The following is a 17,435-nucleotide window of genomic DNA, read 5'->3' on the forward strand; positions in this document are numbered from 1 at the left end:
ACAGGACAATGACCCAACAAACCTCCGGGCTGTGTAAGGGCTATTTGTCCAATGAGAGTGATGGTGTGCTGCATCAGATGACCTGTCCTCCACAAGAGAGAAGAAAAAGCAGCCAAGAAGTGGTCAGCATATGTGGGAACTCCTTCAAAACTGTTGGAAAAGCATTCCAGGTGAAGCTGGTTGAGAGAATGCCAAGAGTGCAAAGCTGTCATCAAGGCAAAGGGTGGCTATTTGAAGAATATCAAATATATTTAGATTTGTTTAACACTTTTTGGTTTCAACATGATTCCATATGTGTTATTCTATAGTTGTCTTCACTATTATTCTACAATGTGGAAAATAGTAAAAATAAAGAAAAACCCTTGAATGAGTAGGTGTGTACAAACTTTTGACTGGTAGTGTAAGTAAACCAGCCTCCAAATACAAAAATAACTGCAGTGACTAATGACAAGTTTATTTGTATGATAAGTCCATCATCACAAATACACAATTCAAGATGCAAACCATTACTTTGACTTTCATTTTTCAATATTTAATTACCTTATAAAGTATGTATATGTATATATGTTAACAGAACATGTGTCATGAAACTAGAGTCATTTAGGCTACCACATATCACCTAGAAGTTGTTTTCATGCCAATTAACTCATTTGTTTCATACACTACTGATTTAGCATATATGGGGCAAAACAAACTGGTCAAGCATTGGGAGTATTGGAGACTTGTTGATCTGCAATGCATAGGGCCCTGATTTTTTGAGTAGGTAGAAATGTCCTCTTAAGACTGATGCAAGGTCAGATATTGCTCTTCACCCTTATGGTTAGGGTAAAGAGAGGGGGAGGGGGGGGGTCATCTGATCTTAGATCTGTGGTCCAGGACAAATTCTACCTCAAGCAATTTTTTAAGTCTTAGACATTCCACACAAGACAAAGCATAGTTACATAAGCAAAAAATAATCTCAAAATCAGCAGCCTAAATAAAAAAAATATACAAAATAAAATAAAATCTGAATGTACACTTTTGGAATTACAGTAACACTGCAATCTAGGTATGTACACAGAGCACAATGGATGATAAGGACACAATGACAGTTCATGGAATTACTCAGAAGAAGATAGCAATAACCAATGAAATGGCAACAAATGTTTACTACATAAATAAATAATCAAATGACAACACCCTTTCCAAAGGCCTAATGAGAAAGACAGTCCTTTAATCGAGGAGTCCAATTGTCTTGTCCCTTTGTATTCGCTGTTGAGTATCCTGGTCATGGAGTAGGGACAAAACAGGGACAGAAACTGGGAGGGGACTTGAGATGGGGCGGGAAGAGATGAAACTAGAACCAAAGGACTGGGGACAGCCTTCGCAACAGACAGTCAGGCTCGCCCTGTCCAGTTGTGTGTACGTGTGTAGCAGAGTGACTCAGATGACGTTGAGGTGGCTGTTGCTAAGCGACGAGGGGCAGAGGTTGAAGGGCCTGTCCTGTGTCATACTGTGGAGAGATCGGAGTACAGCATCAGGCATGTGGTCGGCGATCATCCTAGGACTGATGAGAACACTCCGGAATGCTGTCTCACTGGACCACTCCGCCCGGTAACGCACCTGGGAAAAACAGGACCTGGAGAAGCGATGACGGAGGGAAGGAAGGGAAAGAAAAAGTAGAAGACAAAAACTTTGGTCAATGACAAAGGCAGACATGGGTGTAATGTATTTTGTGTGTGTGTTTGCGCCATACACACCTCCGCGATGGGCCGTCCTCTGTAATGTGCAGTATACGTCCCGGTAAATAAAGTGGCAGGTGGGCGCAGTGTACTGGCGAGTCCTCGGAAGCCAGGCTTTGATAGGATGAGGAGCCACGAATCAGCAGTGTCTCCTCCCCCAGGAGCGGCTGGCTAAGTTCCTCCTCCCGCCTGTCCATCTCAGTAGGGAAGTCATCAGGATCTCCCCCAAACAACTCATACCAACAGCCCTGGAGTAGGATACGGTACTGAGGGAGAGGGAAAAGGAGAGGGGGAGAGAGAGAAGTCATCAGAAATCATAAGGGTCCCTCTCCAAAGTTAGGATTCTGCCCAACTTATTTGATTCATTTACTCAATTTTGGATTTTAATTTTAATGTTCTCACCTTGGGCTTATTGCAATTAGAAACCATTTTTAATATTCTCCTTTTCAAGTCCTCCATGTTGGGATAACTCAACCTGAGAGAGATGGAAGTGGAGGAGAGAGGAAAAATGAATCAAATCTGTGCTTTCACCAAAACACAGAACAAGCACTTGAACTAACTCAGAGAAGAGAGCGAGAGGGAAAAGAGAGTGAGAGGGCAGGAGAGTTGCTCTCATTTTCTGTGTGCCTGTAATAAGGGGGCAGATCCTAAATATAGCGTCTCCATCGTTCAGAGTCAGGAATAGCCTCTACACCACAGCACTTTCACATTCAGACTCAGAAACCAGGACTTTCCACTTGAGTTGACACACTGACACATGAATAAAACAAGAGTTTCCGAATCCCTATCCTGGTCCACTGTGTGTACTAGTATAATAATGTGTAATACTGAGAAACTCATTGATAGAACACAGTTTGTTTCAGGGTAAACTTTTGTCTGAGATAAACATGGGAGTACAGAGCACATGACAAGAGGAGGGGGGCATCTCAGTCTAAAGTGGCTCCTCTCCTCACCTTGGCACCAAGTCCTTCCCCAACACCACAGACACCACAAAGTCTTTGGAATATTCCGCCAGGGCTTTACTGCAGAGGGAGCACAAAGGAAAATGAATCTGAATAATACTATGTACATTACACAAACTTAAATCCTCACTTGACATAATGCTAAGCATGAATTATTTGAATGTGTGTTGGTACCTCATGAGTCCCCCTGGTGGAGAGAAGGCGTAACACTGTAGGGTGGGGAAGGAGCTACGTAATAGAATGGCCAGGAGAGAGGCTGTACCCCCTCCAAGACTGTGGCCTGTGATGACTAGCTTGTACTCCTGAAAACACACACACACAGTTAGGGCTTCTAAGGTTACAACAAATGTACTTTGTCGGAGAGAGGACAGGTAAGGAGACTTACAGGTGCGATGGTGAAAGCCTGGTTTAGAATGCCATCGTTGAGGAGTTTCTTATAGATGTAGCCGGCTGCCTGAGACATGCCCTGTGAAACACAGAGGTTACAGCTCCTATCTACAAATAGAGAATGTTCTGATAGAAATTCATAGACATGTAAATTCAATAGATGAAGTAATGTGATTATTCTATCTACCTTGTGAGCATAGCATGTTCCTGACACTCCCTCTACTGGGAGGTTCTCACAGTCTGCAGACAGGTCAGTCAGCAAATCCTACACAGAAATGTACATGAAAGAGTGAGTGAGAGATAGAGATCAATAGATAGATAGGTGGAACGGAGTGATGGAGGAGTCTCACCCGGAGTGACAGTGTTCCTCTGATAGCCACCAGTACTGCCTCTCTCTTATGGTCCAGAGCCACAAAGAATGGAATTTCATAGATCTGGAACACACAGGGTTGCATTTCATCAGTAGAGAATTCAGTACTGGCCAAAGGTTGCAAACTAATGGGGAATAGGATCTCACTTGAGATTTGCCCTGAGTCGAAGTACCTGGTTGTGAAAGCTAACATAGATGAAGTCTCTGTACTGTAGGCCGGTGCTGTGGAGGATGGAGGAGAAATGGCAGCCCATGTTGTCTCCTCCGACAATGTCATACTCAGCAGACTGGGTCTTACAGCTGAAACACACAGTAGACGGGCATATAAGTATTTACAGTGCATATGTAGGAATGCTTGTGTTTTTGTTTATGTAGTTATGTAAGTGGTGTCCACTCCTCTAGATATTGCTGTTAACAAAGTGGCCAAATTACTTTCACACCCTGGCTCAAAAATCGAGAAGGATGAGCACGTTAAATTAGAGGTGTAACAGTCTTACCAGTCCCCGCTGAGTTTGCAGGCTCCAGTGAGTGGGTTGGAGTAGACATACATGGGCCAGCCATACGCTGCTATAGCAAATTGCATACAGTGGGCTGCCTTCTCCAGCTCTGCCTCAAGATCCTCTGCCTGCAGAGCAAACACACACAAATTGTAATTGATTAATTTAATGGACGCACTGATTATTTTTGGATGGATTGACAGACTTATTGACTGACTCCAGTACTTACGATAGGTGATGAGGGGCTGTGAGACAGGACTTCGTCTGGATCCCTACACTGCTCCTTCTTATCCTGCTCCTGATGTAGCAGAGCCAGACCCACTGCGATGTCACTGGGAACCAGGTCTGTATCCTAACACACAATGAAAACATGATTCGTTTTTAAAAAAGTCACACTGACCAACAAGATGTACACAGACACACCCTGTTTCCCTTACTCACCGAGAAGAATCCGCTGACAAGCTGAGCTATGCTGGAGAACGCAGCTCTGTGGCTCTCATCCTGAGGCAGGCAGCAGCAGAGCAGCCTTAGCCTGCTCTCCCACACCCTGACAGCCACGGAGCGGGCGGTGGACAGGAGCTGGGAGCCCTCACTGCTCTCCAGGTCCCTTACCCCTAGCTGCTCCTGGGACGGAGGCCCAGGAAGGCGGCTGCCCAGTGGGTCGAACACAAACAGCACTCCCACCCCTGTGGACAGCAGCAGGATCCAACTGCCAGGGAGGGAGAGGAATGTAAACACAATGTAAACTGCCAATGTACTGTATATTCAGGTAGGATGTAGGCCTATATGGGCAATACCTCACAAAACAGGACCGTGGTGTTTTGGATTTTCAATAAATGTAATCTATAGAAGGGTCCTTTGGAGGAAGGATTGTTGACATACACTGAGTGTTCTTTCCATGACAAAGACTGACCAGGTGAATCCAGATGAAAGCTATGCTTGTAGTCCATGCCCGGACGAATTGAGACTGTTCTGGAGGGCAAAAGCCATGCACCTAAATATTAGGAAGTGTATTAGAGCGGCGCACAATTGGCTCAGTGTCGTCTGGTCTAGATGAAAGTTTGGCCGGGGTAGGCCGTCATTCTAAAAACAAAAAAATTGTTCTTAACTGACTTGCCTAATTAAATAAAAGGTTAAATAAATAAAATATTCAGAGATGTCAAATGAATGGGCTGCTGCACAGTCACTATGGGAGCTCTTTCTAGGGTGCCAGGTTAAATAAAGGTTAAGTTGTGCATAAGATACTTTTTTAAATCTCTAAATGGTTCAATTAGTAAGAAATCTGATTATTGAACAAATCTGTGAGTTTATTTGAATTATCTTGCCATCTAAAAAATGTATACAACGCTACTTTCCATGATGTGTTACTATACTGAACAAAAATGATAAACAACCATTTCAAATATTTTACTGAGTTACAGTTCATTTAAGGAAATCAGTCAATTGAAATCAATTCATTAGGCCCTAATTTATGGATTTCACATGACTCGGAATAAAGATATGCATCTGTTGGTCACAGACAACTTAAAAAAAGGAAGGGGCATGGATCAGAAAACCAGTCAGTATCTGGTGTGACCACCATTTGTCTCATGCAGCGCGACATCTCCTTCGCATAGAGTTTATCAGGCTGTTGATTGTGGCCTGTGGAATGTTGTTCCACTCCTCTAAGGCTGTGAGAAGTTGCTGGATATTTGTGGAAACTGGAATACGCCGTCATACACGTCAATCCAGAGCATCCCAAACATGCTCAATGAGTGACATGTCTGGTGAGTATGCAGGCCACGGAAGAACAGACTTGTTTAGCTTCCAGGAATTGTGTACAGATCCTTCCAACATGGGGCCCGTGCATAATCATGCTGAAACATGAGGTGATGGCCGCGGATGAATGGCACGACAATGGGCATTCGAACTGCCATCGATAAAATGCAATTGTGTTCGTTGTACATAGCTTATACCTGCCCATACCATAACCCCATCGCCACCATGGGTCACTCTGTTCACAACCTTTGACATCAGCAAAGCGCTCACCCCCACACGACACAATACATGTGGTCTGCGGCTGTGAGGTCGGTTGGACACATTATGTCAGTGTACACAAGCTGACGTTTTGACCACATTGAATTGTGGCGAATTACACATCCCATTTACCTCAGATTGGTGATGTTAGTGTAAAAGTTTAGTCAACATGGTGACACATTGATCTGCAATCGATCTTATCTTTGGTTTTGTCATATGCACTGGGGGCGGTGGGGGTTCGCAGGATATAGAACGCAGATATCAATTCCTTTCTCAAACAATACAAATAATTCTGGGCGGTCTCTTTATAAAAGCTGCTGGTCACACACACACCAATAAACGAATTTGACAGTCGAACTATCCCTTAAATAACAGCCAACCGTTGTCACTGTTGATATCCTATGGCGGGTCGTGATTCATTGAAGTTAACACAAGTTAACTTTTCAGTGATGGCAGCCTCCCGAAATCAACATCCTCCATTCCAAAATATAAATAGAAGCCTTCTACAAATTCTCATCTAACCAAACATGTATAGGTTACTCCATGTGGCCTTTGAATAGTGTTAGTTTAAACAGCGCTACACCAAACGTTTGCCTGTTCTATTGATTTCAGAGTGATATTGATGGAAGTGATTTTTTTTAAATGTAAGTTTTACACCAAAAATGATCCTCTAACCAGTGACGTAAAAATTATTCCCAGATTCTGTGTGTTTTTTTTTTATAGCTGTGTTAGTTAACAGGATGTGCAACCTCATATCCCCCCTCTCGCACAATTGATTTCAAAGTGGTAATCAATAGGATTAATTGACAAAACAGTGTTGTGTTTCCCTTTCTGTTTTGGTGACCCTGTATCCAGAGGTGGAATTTATTTATTTAACTAGGCAAGTCAGTTAAGAACAAATTCTTATTTACAATGACGGCCTAGGAACAGTGGGTTAACTGCCTTGTTCAAGAGCAGAACGACAGATTTTAACCTTGTCAGCTTGGGGATTCAATCTAGCAACCTTTCGGTTACTGGCCCAACGCTCAAACCAAAAGTAGAAAGAGTACCCAATTGTCATACTTGAGTAAAAGTAAAGATGGCTTAATAAAAAAATGACTCAAGTAAAAGTGAAAGTCACCCAGTAAAGTACAACTTAAGTAAAAGTCTGAAAATATTTGGTTTTAAATATACTAAAGTACCAAAAGTAAATGTAATTGCTAAAATATACTTAAGTATTGAAAGTAAAAGTATAAATAACTTCCAATTCCCTATATTAAGCAAACCTGACGGCACCATTTTCTTATTTTTTAATGTACGGAGAGCTAGGGGCACAACACAATTTACAAATGAAGCATTTGCGTTCAGTGAGTCCGCCAGATCAAAGGCAGTAGGGATGACCAGGGATGTTCTCTTGATAAGTGTGTGAATTGGACCATTTTCCTGTCCTGCTAGCCACTCAAAATGTAATGAGAACTTTTGGGTGTCAGGGAAAATGTATGGAGTAAAAAGTTTATTATTTTCTTTCGGAATGTATTGAAGTAAAAGTTGTCAAAAATATAAATAGTAAAGTAAAGTACAGACACCCCCAAAAAACTACTTAAGTAGTACTTTAAAGTATTTTTACACCACTGCCCGTATCAAAATGCAACATTTCAAAATGTAACCGACTGTTCTGCAGGTTGTCCTCTCATTAGTGATGTATTTTTTATTTTTTTATTCGTTGTGGTAGTTTCAACAGCGCATCCCCCCCTAAATGAGTGATTTTTGCCATTTGTCAAAACAAAATGATTGTGTCCAGTTTATATGCTGCTCGTTAGAAGAAAAAAAGTAATATGATTACATGTGTAGATAGAATACTTTAGGTTTTCAATATAGCACAAACTCTTTCTGAATATCGTTTATTGATTTGGACATTAAAACTGTGTTTTGACATTGGGCTATTATCAATATGTCTTAACAGGAAGCAGCAAAAGCATCATTTTCAACTAAAGTTTCAGGAATATAAATAGAACTTTCAACAAACATTTCCAATGGTATTGTACTTAATCTGGTAAAAACTGCTGAATGATTAAAAACGTCCTGTGATTGATTTATTTTTATGATATAAAAATCGCCAAAACAGGTTTTTCCCTGCCTAAAATATTTGAAGTTTGTATCTTAAAGCATTATTGAGAAATAATTAATTTAATTTACCCAGGCCTCCTTAAGACATAATAGCATAATGTTTCATCTGTATGTGCTACAAAGCAAAAATGTGTGTCATGAAGCTTTAACGCTTGCTCTGTAATATGAGTAGTATTTTGATTTCGATTTTAAAAAATGAATATTGAAGAATATTCCATTCTTAGATTGGCACATTTTTAAATATATTGTTTAACATAACATACTCTACAGGCATATCAAAGTTCCAGAGTGGGATCTCTACTAGATGTAGAGTTATGATCCAATTTATAAACGTTACCATAGCAAATCTTTACATTTTTTAAAAGTTCAAATAAACAAATAACTTCGGGGGTGGATCAGCTTTAAAATTGCGGATAGATTGTTGCTTCCATCAATGTAATTGTCCGCATCAATTCCAATGCCCCATATATTTTTGGGGTAAATATATACACTACCGTACACTTAGAAATGTCCTCGTTTTTGAAAGAACAGCACATTTTTTGTCCATTAAAATAACATCAAATTAATTAGAAATACAGTGTAGACATGGTTAATGTTGTAAATTACTATTGTAGCTTGAAACGGCTGATTTTTGAAAATGGAATATCTACATAGGGGTACATAGGCCCATTATCAGCAACCATCACTCCTGTGTTCCAACGGCACATTGAGTTAGCTAACTCAAGTTGATCATTTTAAAAGGCCGATTGATAATTAGAAAACCCTTTTGCAATTATGTTAGCACAGCTGAAAACTGCTGATTAAAGAAACAATAAAAATGCCCTTCTTTAGACTAGTTGAGTAACTGGAGCGTCAGCATTTCTGGGTTCAATTACAGGCTCAAAATGGCCAGAAACAAAGAACGCTCCTTCTGAAACTTGTCAGTCTATTCTTGTTCTGAGAAATGAAGGCTATTCCATGCAAGAAATTGCCAAGAAACTGAAGATCTAGTACAACACTGTGACCTACTCCCTTCACAGAACAGCGCAAACTGGCTCTAACCAGAATAGAAAGAGTGGGAGGCCCTGGTGCACAACTGAGCAAGAGGACAAGTTCATTAGTGTGTCTAGTTCGAGAAACAGCTGCCTCACAAGTCCTCAACTGGCAGCTTCATTAAATTGTACCCACAAAACACCAGACTCCCTTTTGCTCCTGCCTTCCTATAGGCAGAAACTCAAACGGGATGTAGCCGGGATAAGGACTATTCAACGCTGGTCTGACCAATCGGAATCCACACTTCAAGATTGTTTTGATCAAGCGGACTGGGACATGTTCCGGGAAGCTTCAGAGAATAATATCGACATATACACCGATTCGGCGGGTGAGTTTATAAGGAAGTACACAGGAGATGATGTACCCACTGACAACCTACCTTAACCAGAAATTGTGGATATACGTTCCTCGGCGTAAACACCACAGACAAACTGAAATGGTTCACCGACACAGACAGTGTGGTGAAGAAGGCGCAACAGCTGAGCACGCACCCTTGTGGGGCCCCAGTGTTGAGGATCAGCAAAGTGAAGATGTTGTTTCCTACAATCATAGGGCGGCGCACAGGGTTTGGCCGGGGTAGGCCATCATTGTCAATGAGAATTTGTTCTTAACTGACTTGCCAAGTTAAAGGTTAAATCATTTTTTATTTTTTATAATTCAACCTCAGGAGGCTGAAGAAATTTGGCTTGTCACATAACTTCTTGGTGACGGGGCAGTATTTTCACATCCAGATGAAATGCATGCCCAAATTCAACTGCCTTCTACTTATCCCCAGAAGATAAGATATGCATATTATTAGTAGATTTGGATAGAAAACACTCTGAAGTTTGAATCATGTCTGTGAGTATTACAGAACTTATTTAGCAGGCAAAACCCCAAGGACAAACCATTCAGATTTTTTTTTTAGGTCACTCTTTTCAATGGGTTCTCATTGGGAATCCAGATTTCTAAGGGACCTTCTTGCAGTTCCTATCGCTTCCACTGGATGTCAACAGTCTTTAGAAATTGGTTAAGGTTATTCCTTTGTGTAATGAAGAAGTACGGCCATCTTGAACGAGGGTCACTTGAAGTGTACTGTTAGATAGAGGCGCGTGACCAGAAAGCATGCTACAGTTTGTTTTCTTCCTGTATTGAACACAGATCATCCACTCTTCAATTTGATCAATTATTTATGTTAAAAAATACCTAAAGTTGTATTACAAAAGTAGTTTGAAATGTTTTGGCAAAGTTTACAGGTAACTTTTGAGATATTTTGTAGTCACGTTGCTCAAGTTGGAACCAGTGTTTTTCTGGATCAAACAAAATATGCTTTCTCTCTTGTTTACGGAGGGGCTATCCTCAGATAATAGCATCGTTTCCTTCCTCCGAAAAGCCTTTTTGAAATCTGACATATTGGCTGGATTCACAACAAGTGTAGCTTTAATTTGCAATCTTGCATGTGTGATTTAATGAAAGTTGAATTTTTATAGTAATTTATTTGAATTTGGCGCTCTGCATTTTCCCTGGCTTTTCAACCTCCCAGAGAGGTTAAAACCCTCAAACTTATACAGATGCACAATTGAGAGCATGTCAGGCTGTATCACCGACTGGTACGGCAACTTCAACAACCACAACCGCAGGGCTCTCCAGAGGGTGGTGCGGTCTGCAGAGCGCATCACCGGGAGCAAATTACCTGCCCTCCAGGACACCTACAGCACCCAATGTCACAGGAAGTCCAAAAAGATCATTAAGGACAACCACCCGAACCACTACCTGTTCACCCCGCTACCATACAGAAGGCGAGGTCAGTCCAGGTGCATCAAAGTTGGGACCGAGAGACTGAAAAAAAGCTTCCATCCCATGAGACTGTTAACCAGCCACCACTAACACAGAGAGGCCTAGATAGACTTGAAATCATTGACCACTTTAATAACGTTAACATACAGTTGAAGTCAGAAGTTTACATACACCTTAACCAAATACAAATACATCAGTATTTCACAATTCCTGACATTTAATCCTAGTATAAATTCAATGTCTTAGGTCCTTCCTCCTGACAGAGCTGGCCCATTCCTCCTGACAGCTGGTGTAACTGAGTCAGGTTTGTAGGCTTGCTCGCACATGCTTTTTCAGTTCTGCCCATACATTTTCCGTGGTATTGAGGTCAGGGCTATGTGATGACCACTCCAATACCTTGACTTTGTTGTCCTTAAGCCATTTTGCCACAACTTTGGAAGTATGCTTGGGGTCATTGTCCATTTGGAAGACCCATTTGCAACCAAGCTTTAACTTCCTGACTGACATCTTGAGATGTTGCTTCAATATATCCACAATTTTCCTACCTCATGATGCCATCTATTTTGTGAAGTGCACCAGTCCCTCCTGCAGCAAAGCACCCACCCAACATGATGCTGCCACCCCCGTGCTTCACGGTTGGGATGGTGTTCTTCGGCTTGCAGGCCTCCCCCCTTTTTCCTCCAAACATAACAATGGGCTTTACAACCAAACAGATCTATTTTTGTTTCATCAGACCAGAGGACATCTCTCCAAAAAGTACAATCTTTGTCCCCATGTGCAGTTGCAAAACGTAGTCTGGCTTTTTAATGGCCGTTTTGGAGCAGTGGCTTCTTCCTTGCAGAGCGGCCTTTCAGGTTATTTCGATATAGGACTCATTTTACTGTGGATATATATACTTTTTAACCTGTTTCTTCCAGCATCTTCACAAGGGCCTTTGCTGTTAATCTGGAATGGATTTGCACTTTCACACCAAAGTACCTTCATCTCTAGGAGACAGAATGTGTCGCCTTCCTGAGCGGTATGACGATTGCGTGGTCCCATGGAGTTTATACTTGCGTACTATTGTTTGTACAAATGAACGTGCTCCCTTCAGGCGTTTGGAAATTGCTCCCATGATGTCAAGCAAAGAGGCACTGAGTTTGAAGGTAGGCCTTGAAATACATCCACAGGTACACCTACAATTGACTCAAATGATGTTAATTAGCCTATCAGAAGCTTCTAAAGCCATACCATAATTTTCTGGAATTTTCCAAGCTGTTTAAAAGGCACAGTCATCTTAGTGTATGTACACTTCTGACCCACTGGAATTGTGATACAGTGAATTATAAGTGAAATAATCTGTCTGTAAACAATTGTTGGAAAAATTACTTGTGTCATGCAAAGGAGATGTCCTAACTGACATCCCAAAACTATAGTTAACAAGAAATTTGTGGAGTGGTTGAAAAACGAGTTTTAATGACTCCAACCTAAGTGTATGTAAACTTCCGACTTCAACTATCTTGCATTACTCATCTCAGTTTATTTTCAGCAAACTTAACATGTGTAAATATTTGAATGAACATAAGACTCAACAACTGAGCCAAACTGAACAAGTTCCAAGGACACGTGACTAACAGAAATGGAATAATGTGTTCCTGAACAAAGGGGGGGTCAAAATCAAAAGTAACAGTCAGTATCTGGTGTGGCCACCAGCTGCATTAAGTACTGCAGTGCATCTCCTCCTCATGGACTGCACCAGATTTGCCAGGTCTTGCTGTGAGATGTTACCCCACTCTACCACCAAGATTTCTGGGAGGAATGGCCCTAGCCCTCAATCTCCGATCCAACAGGTCCCAGACGTGCTCAATGGGATTGAGATCCGGCTCTTTGCTGGCCATGGCAGAACACTGACATTCCTGTCTTGCAGGAAATCAGGCACAGAACGAGCAGTATGGCTGGTGGCATTTTCATGCTGGATGGTTATGTCAGGATGAGCCTGCAGGAAGGGTACCACATGAGGGAGGAAGATGTCTTCCCTGTAACGCACAGCGTGGAGATTGCCTGCAATAACAACAAGCTCAGCCCGATGATGCTGTGACACACCGCCCCAGACCATGACGGATCCTCCCCCTTAAAAAAAATTATAATAATTAAAAATCGATCCCGCTCCAGAGTACAGGCCTCGGTGTAACACTCATTCCTTCGACAATAAACGCGAATACGACGATCAACACTGGTGAGACAAAACCGCGACTTGTCAGTGAAGAGCACTTTTTGCCAGTCCTGTCTGGTCCAGTGACGGTGGGTTTGTGCCCATAGGCGATGTTGTTGCCGGTGATGTCTGGTGAGGACCTGCCTTACAACAGGCCTACAAGCACTCAGTCCAGCCTCTCTCAGCCTATTGCAAACAGTCTGAGCACTGATGAGGGATTGTGCGTTCCTGGTGTAACTCAGGCAGTTGTTGTTGCCATCCTGTACCTGTCCCGCAGGTGTGATGTTCGAATGTACCGATCCTGTGCAGGTGTTGTTACACGTGGTCTGCCACTGCGAGGACGATCAGCTGTCCTTCCTGTCTCCCTGTAGCGCTGTCTTAGGCATCTCACAGTACAGACATTGCAATTGCCCTGGCTACATCTGCAGTCCTCATGCCTCCTGGGCATCTTTCTTTTGGTGTTTTTCAGAGTCGGTAGAAAAGCATCTTTAGTGTCGTAAGTTTTCATAACTGTGACCTTAATTGCCTACCGTCTGTAAGCTGTTAGTGTCTTAACGACCGTTCCACAGGTGCATGTTCATTAATTGTTTATGGTTCATTGAACAAGCATGGGAAACAGTGTTTAAACCCTTTACAATGAAGATCTGTGAAGTTATTTGGATTTTTACAAATGATCTTTGAAAGACTGGGTGCTGAAAATGGGGCGTTTCTTTTTTTGCTGAGTTTATGTATATATTCTTATTCCATTCTTTAGATGTATGTATTAGGTAGTTGTTGTGGAATTGTTAGATTACGTGTTAGATATTGCTTCCCTGTTGGAACTAGAAGCACAAGCATTTCGCAACACTCGCAATAACATCTGTTAACCATGTGTTGGTGACCAATGAAAATATGATTTGATACATGTAAAAGGAGGGCTGTGATTGCCTACTATACAAATGTCTCTGTATAAAAACGGGCCATAAAAACTAGCAGAAATCGCACTTTGATATGCTCCTAGTGTATATTATGTTCAACAATATGAAATGTCAAATTGTATATTTTCAATATTTATGTTTAGATTTTTCAATATCCATATATTAATGTAAGGACATTGTTATTGAAATTAAAATATTTCTCATAATACAGAGAAAGTGGTAAAGCTTCATATGACACCAATTTCCTTTGTAGCACATACAGATGAAACATTATGGAGTCAAAAAAGGTCCCTTCTATGGATTAAATTTCATGAAAATCCCCAAAATCATACCACAGTATACGTACAGGAAAAAACATTCTTCCCACCCACCTGGCGACCACTGCTGCAATGACGGCCCCCACCTCAGCAGGCTCACAGCCCCGGCTGTCATCAGACACCCAGATGGCCCCCAGGATGGCCCAGATCAGCTCAGGGACGTACAGCATCGCCCGCACATACACCAGCACCGGGATGGAGCGTCGCGGGCCCGGGTTAGTGATGGTCCCTGGGGAAACAAAGACAATCAAAGATGTTGACAACGTAAAACTCTGAGTCATGGTGAAGAGGAGGATTATGTCATATGTTATGACAACCAGACCTGTTTATTGCACTGAATATATTACTAAAAGTGGTAAAAATAAAATAAAAAAAACTAGAATATATATCACACCAATTCTAAACCCAGTGTATAATACAGTAAATTCATGTAAATTCCTTTCATCATGTCATAACAGTAAAAGTGTGCAAGGTTCACCTTGAGCGCTGACGTAGACGATGGCACATAAAGACAGGATGATGAAAGCCAACAGGACCAGTAAAACCACCAGGTAGCTGTGTAGAACTCTCCCACCTGAACAGTCAAACTTCCCCTTATGGAGAGTGTACAGAGCCAGCGTCCAGATCCACCTGTAGGGCAGTGAAGAGATACAGCATGATTGATTAGATTTTTTTTAGATCCTTAAAACACATCAAAGCAATACCAGGGGATAATCATTAGTTCAAACACTTGCAAAACAGAACAAGTTTCTATTGGACAAATTCCGTTGGTACCCTCCCGTTTCTCTCCTTTTGCTTTTGTTTAACGTCTTGCAACATATTCGGCATAATGAATACTTCCCAATAGAGGTTAGTGCAGCAACCTTTACCAGGTTGTGGGTTGGGCATAGCAGGGAGGATAGCATTGTGTTTTTCATGCTTGTATAATAAATCAAAGTGAAATACAAACAATGAGAGAATACAACAAGGTGCTACTGAGTGTGGGATCTATGTAGCTACGACTACTGACAGCTACGTTTACAGCTGTCATTTACTGCACGTGGTATGAAATGACAAAAAGTTTTGCATCATCCCTCCCTTTGCTTTGAATATCGTTCCATTAATGTTGAGTTCACTTACCATAGAACCCTGACGAACAGCTCAAAAGAGCCGGAAAAGACCAGGTCGTCGCTTGCGATGCCCCATCGCCGACCAAACGCTATCATTCCAGGCATGACAAATAGCTACACTACAATCACTGTCAGGAACGAGATAAATAACGTTACCTAGCTAGCTAACTTGACAACGTTCTGATTTGTTATCTTTCGGAGAAGCAAATGCTACTTTTTTAAGATGGCCATTTCGCAACACATTCAATCGTGAAATTACTGTTATTGATGTAAAAGGGAAGGTCGTTACTTTGTTGACATTTGCTTTCGTCGAATTTAGGCTAACGCGCTTTGCTAGCTATTAGCTAGAACCTCTAGGCTAGCTAGCATGTCCCCTCAATAAGAGCCCATGTATAGCTAAATGACCGCACACTTGTTCACAATCTATTTGTAATGTCACGGATTTGTAAAAAATTAAAAATAAAGCTAGATTATTTGGCTTCGTTGAATTCGATTTGCTACGTTAGCTAGCAAGGAGTGGGCTAACGATACCATTGTTATTGCGCACAATCTTCACCGGTCATTTAATTCCTGGTAAATTCCTGGAAGCCATCGTCAACAGCATTGGTTTACATATTTATCTGAGGAAAAACTCCCCAAAATGATTAATATAGGTAGCAGGCTGCCAGTACAGAAGCAAACAAAGCTGCTCGAAATGTTTTGTTTTCTTCTAGTGATTGTGTCTATTAAAAAAAACCTGTCGAACGACGTGCTGTGAAAATAAAGTTCCGCTTCTCGTGTCGTTATCAGTTGCTTCAACTGTTTTGTGGTCTAGGCCAAGACAATTAAAAATACTTGATTGTCACATCACTATTGTTTAAAAATATATATAATATAGAATCAGATCATTGAATATGTTGATTAATCCCTGTATGTGGAAAAATCCCAATCTGTTTTTTCGCCTGCACATACACCAGCACCGGGATGGAGCGCTGGTCCCGGATTATTGATGGTCCCTGAGGAAATGAAGACAGAGATGAGTTACATGTTGACGATGTAAAACTCTTTAAATGCATGGTGAAGAAGAGGGTTGTTATTATGTTATAATAACAACCCCCCCATTCTGAAATTGCATTTTGTCCCCCAGATGCCAAACAGCTCTCTGTCCGTACTCTTGTCTTTAAGTGCTGTATTCAACACTGTTGACCATGATGTCCTTCTGGACAGTTTGGAGAGGTGGGTTGGCCTCTCCAGTCCAGTTCTAAATTGGTTTAGGAACTATTTAACCAGTTGAGATTTTGTCAACCTTGGTGAACACAACTCAAACAAAATACGTATCACAGGTGGCGTTCCACAAGGTAAGATTTTTGGTCTGATACTGTTCAGTTTATACATGTTACCCCTTGGCAGCGTTATCAGAAAGCCCAGCATTGATTTTCACTGCTATGTAGACAATACACAACTTTTCATTTCTGTGTCACCAGAGGATTTTATCTCCACATATAAATAAAGACTGTATTAGTGATTTAAATACTTGGATTGCTCACAACTTCCTCCAGCTAAATCAAGACAAGATAAAAGGTACTTATTGTTGGAGCCAATGCACAGGGAGAGAATCTGTGTGACTTTGTGTGAGCAGAACTGCATTGCCACATGTAGTAAATTAATGAAAACAGAGATTTTTGTTTTCCTAAAGAAATACTTACATGTCAAGACTCAGAAATGACTGCAAATTTAAAAACTCCATGCACACACTGATGTCTTTTCTCCCTCTCACACCAATTAACCAGTTTGATCTCCAAAATCCATTTGCTCTCGCAACCGCTTACTCTAATTTTATAATAGGGGAAATTCTAGCCAAAGAACATGGCCTGTAGCAGTCTACTATAACACAATTGGCTAGGTTTTTGGACAAATCACAGCTTCACTGCTCTCTAACCAGATTTTTTACCAGAGAGATGAAAGAGTACAGTGAAAGGTGAACAATGGCTGATAATAAAGAAGTCAGCCTAAGTTTGATAGTTTTTCAGTAGAGAAACTAGCTTACCAACTAGC

At 41.4% G+C, this 17,435-nt stretch overlaps 1 protein-coding gene across 1 annotated transcript; it reads right to left on the minus strand.

Annotated features, from left to right (window-relative positions):
• Positions 1 to 433: 433 nt before the first annotated feature.
• Positions 434 to 16,247, minus strand: LOC112224383 (diacylglycerol lipase-beta-like). The gene is made up of 15 exons (XM_024387909.2): positions 15,412 to 16,247; positions 14,771 to 14,922; positions 14,347 to 14,521; positions 4,379 to 4,646; positions 4,167 to 4,289; positions 3,938 to 4,065; positions 3,614 to 3,740; positions 3,421 to 3,504; positions 3,258 to 3,335; positions 3,069 to 3,149; positions 2,858 to 2,985; positions 2,675 to 2,743; positions 2,124 to 2,196; positions 1,740 to 1,987; positions 434 to 1,618 (listed from the first exon to the last, which is right to left on the minus strand). The coding sequence occupies exons 1-15, from the start codon at positions 15,504 to 15,506 to the stop codon at positions 1,423 to 1,425; spliced, it is 2,025 nt and encodes a 674-aa protein (XP_024243677.1). The 5' UTR covers positions 15,507 to 16,247; the 3' UTR covers positions 434 to 1,422.
• Positions 16,248 to 17,435: the final 1,188 nt, after the last annotated feature.

The sequence above is a fragment of the Oncorhynchus tshawytscha genome, linkage group LG25 (genome assembly GCF_018296145.1).
Source record: "Oncorhynchus tshawytscha isolate Ot180627B linkage group LG25, Otsh_v2.0, whole genome shotgun sequence".
Taxonomy (NCBI): Eukaryota; Metazoa; Chordata; class Actinopteri; order Salmoniformes; family Salmonidae; genus Oncorhynchus; species Oncorhynchus tshawytscha.

Excerpts from the sequence above, each read along its gene's own strand:
- LOC112224383 (XM_024387909.2), bottom strand. The coding sequence starts at position 15,506 with ATGCCTGGAATGATAGCGTTTGGTCGGCGATGGGGCATCGCAAGCGAC. Across the intron at positions 4,066-4,166 it reads ACAGCCCCTCATCACCTATC|GCAGAGGATCTTGAGGCAGA; the intron begins GTAAGTACTGGA and ends TTTGCTCTGCAG. Across the intron at positions 3,741-3,937 it reads TGCAAACTCAGCGGGGACTG|CTGTAAGACCCAGTCTGCTG; the intron begins GTAAGACTGTTA and ends TGTGTGTTTCAG.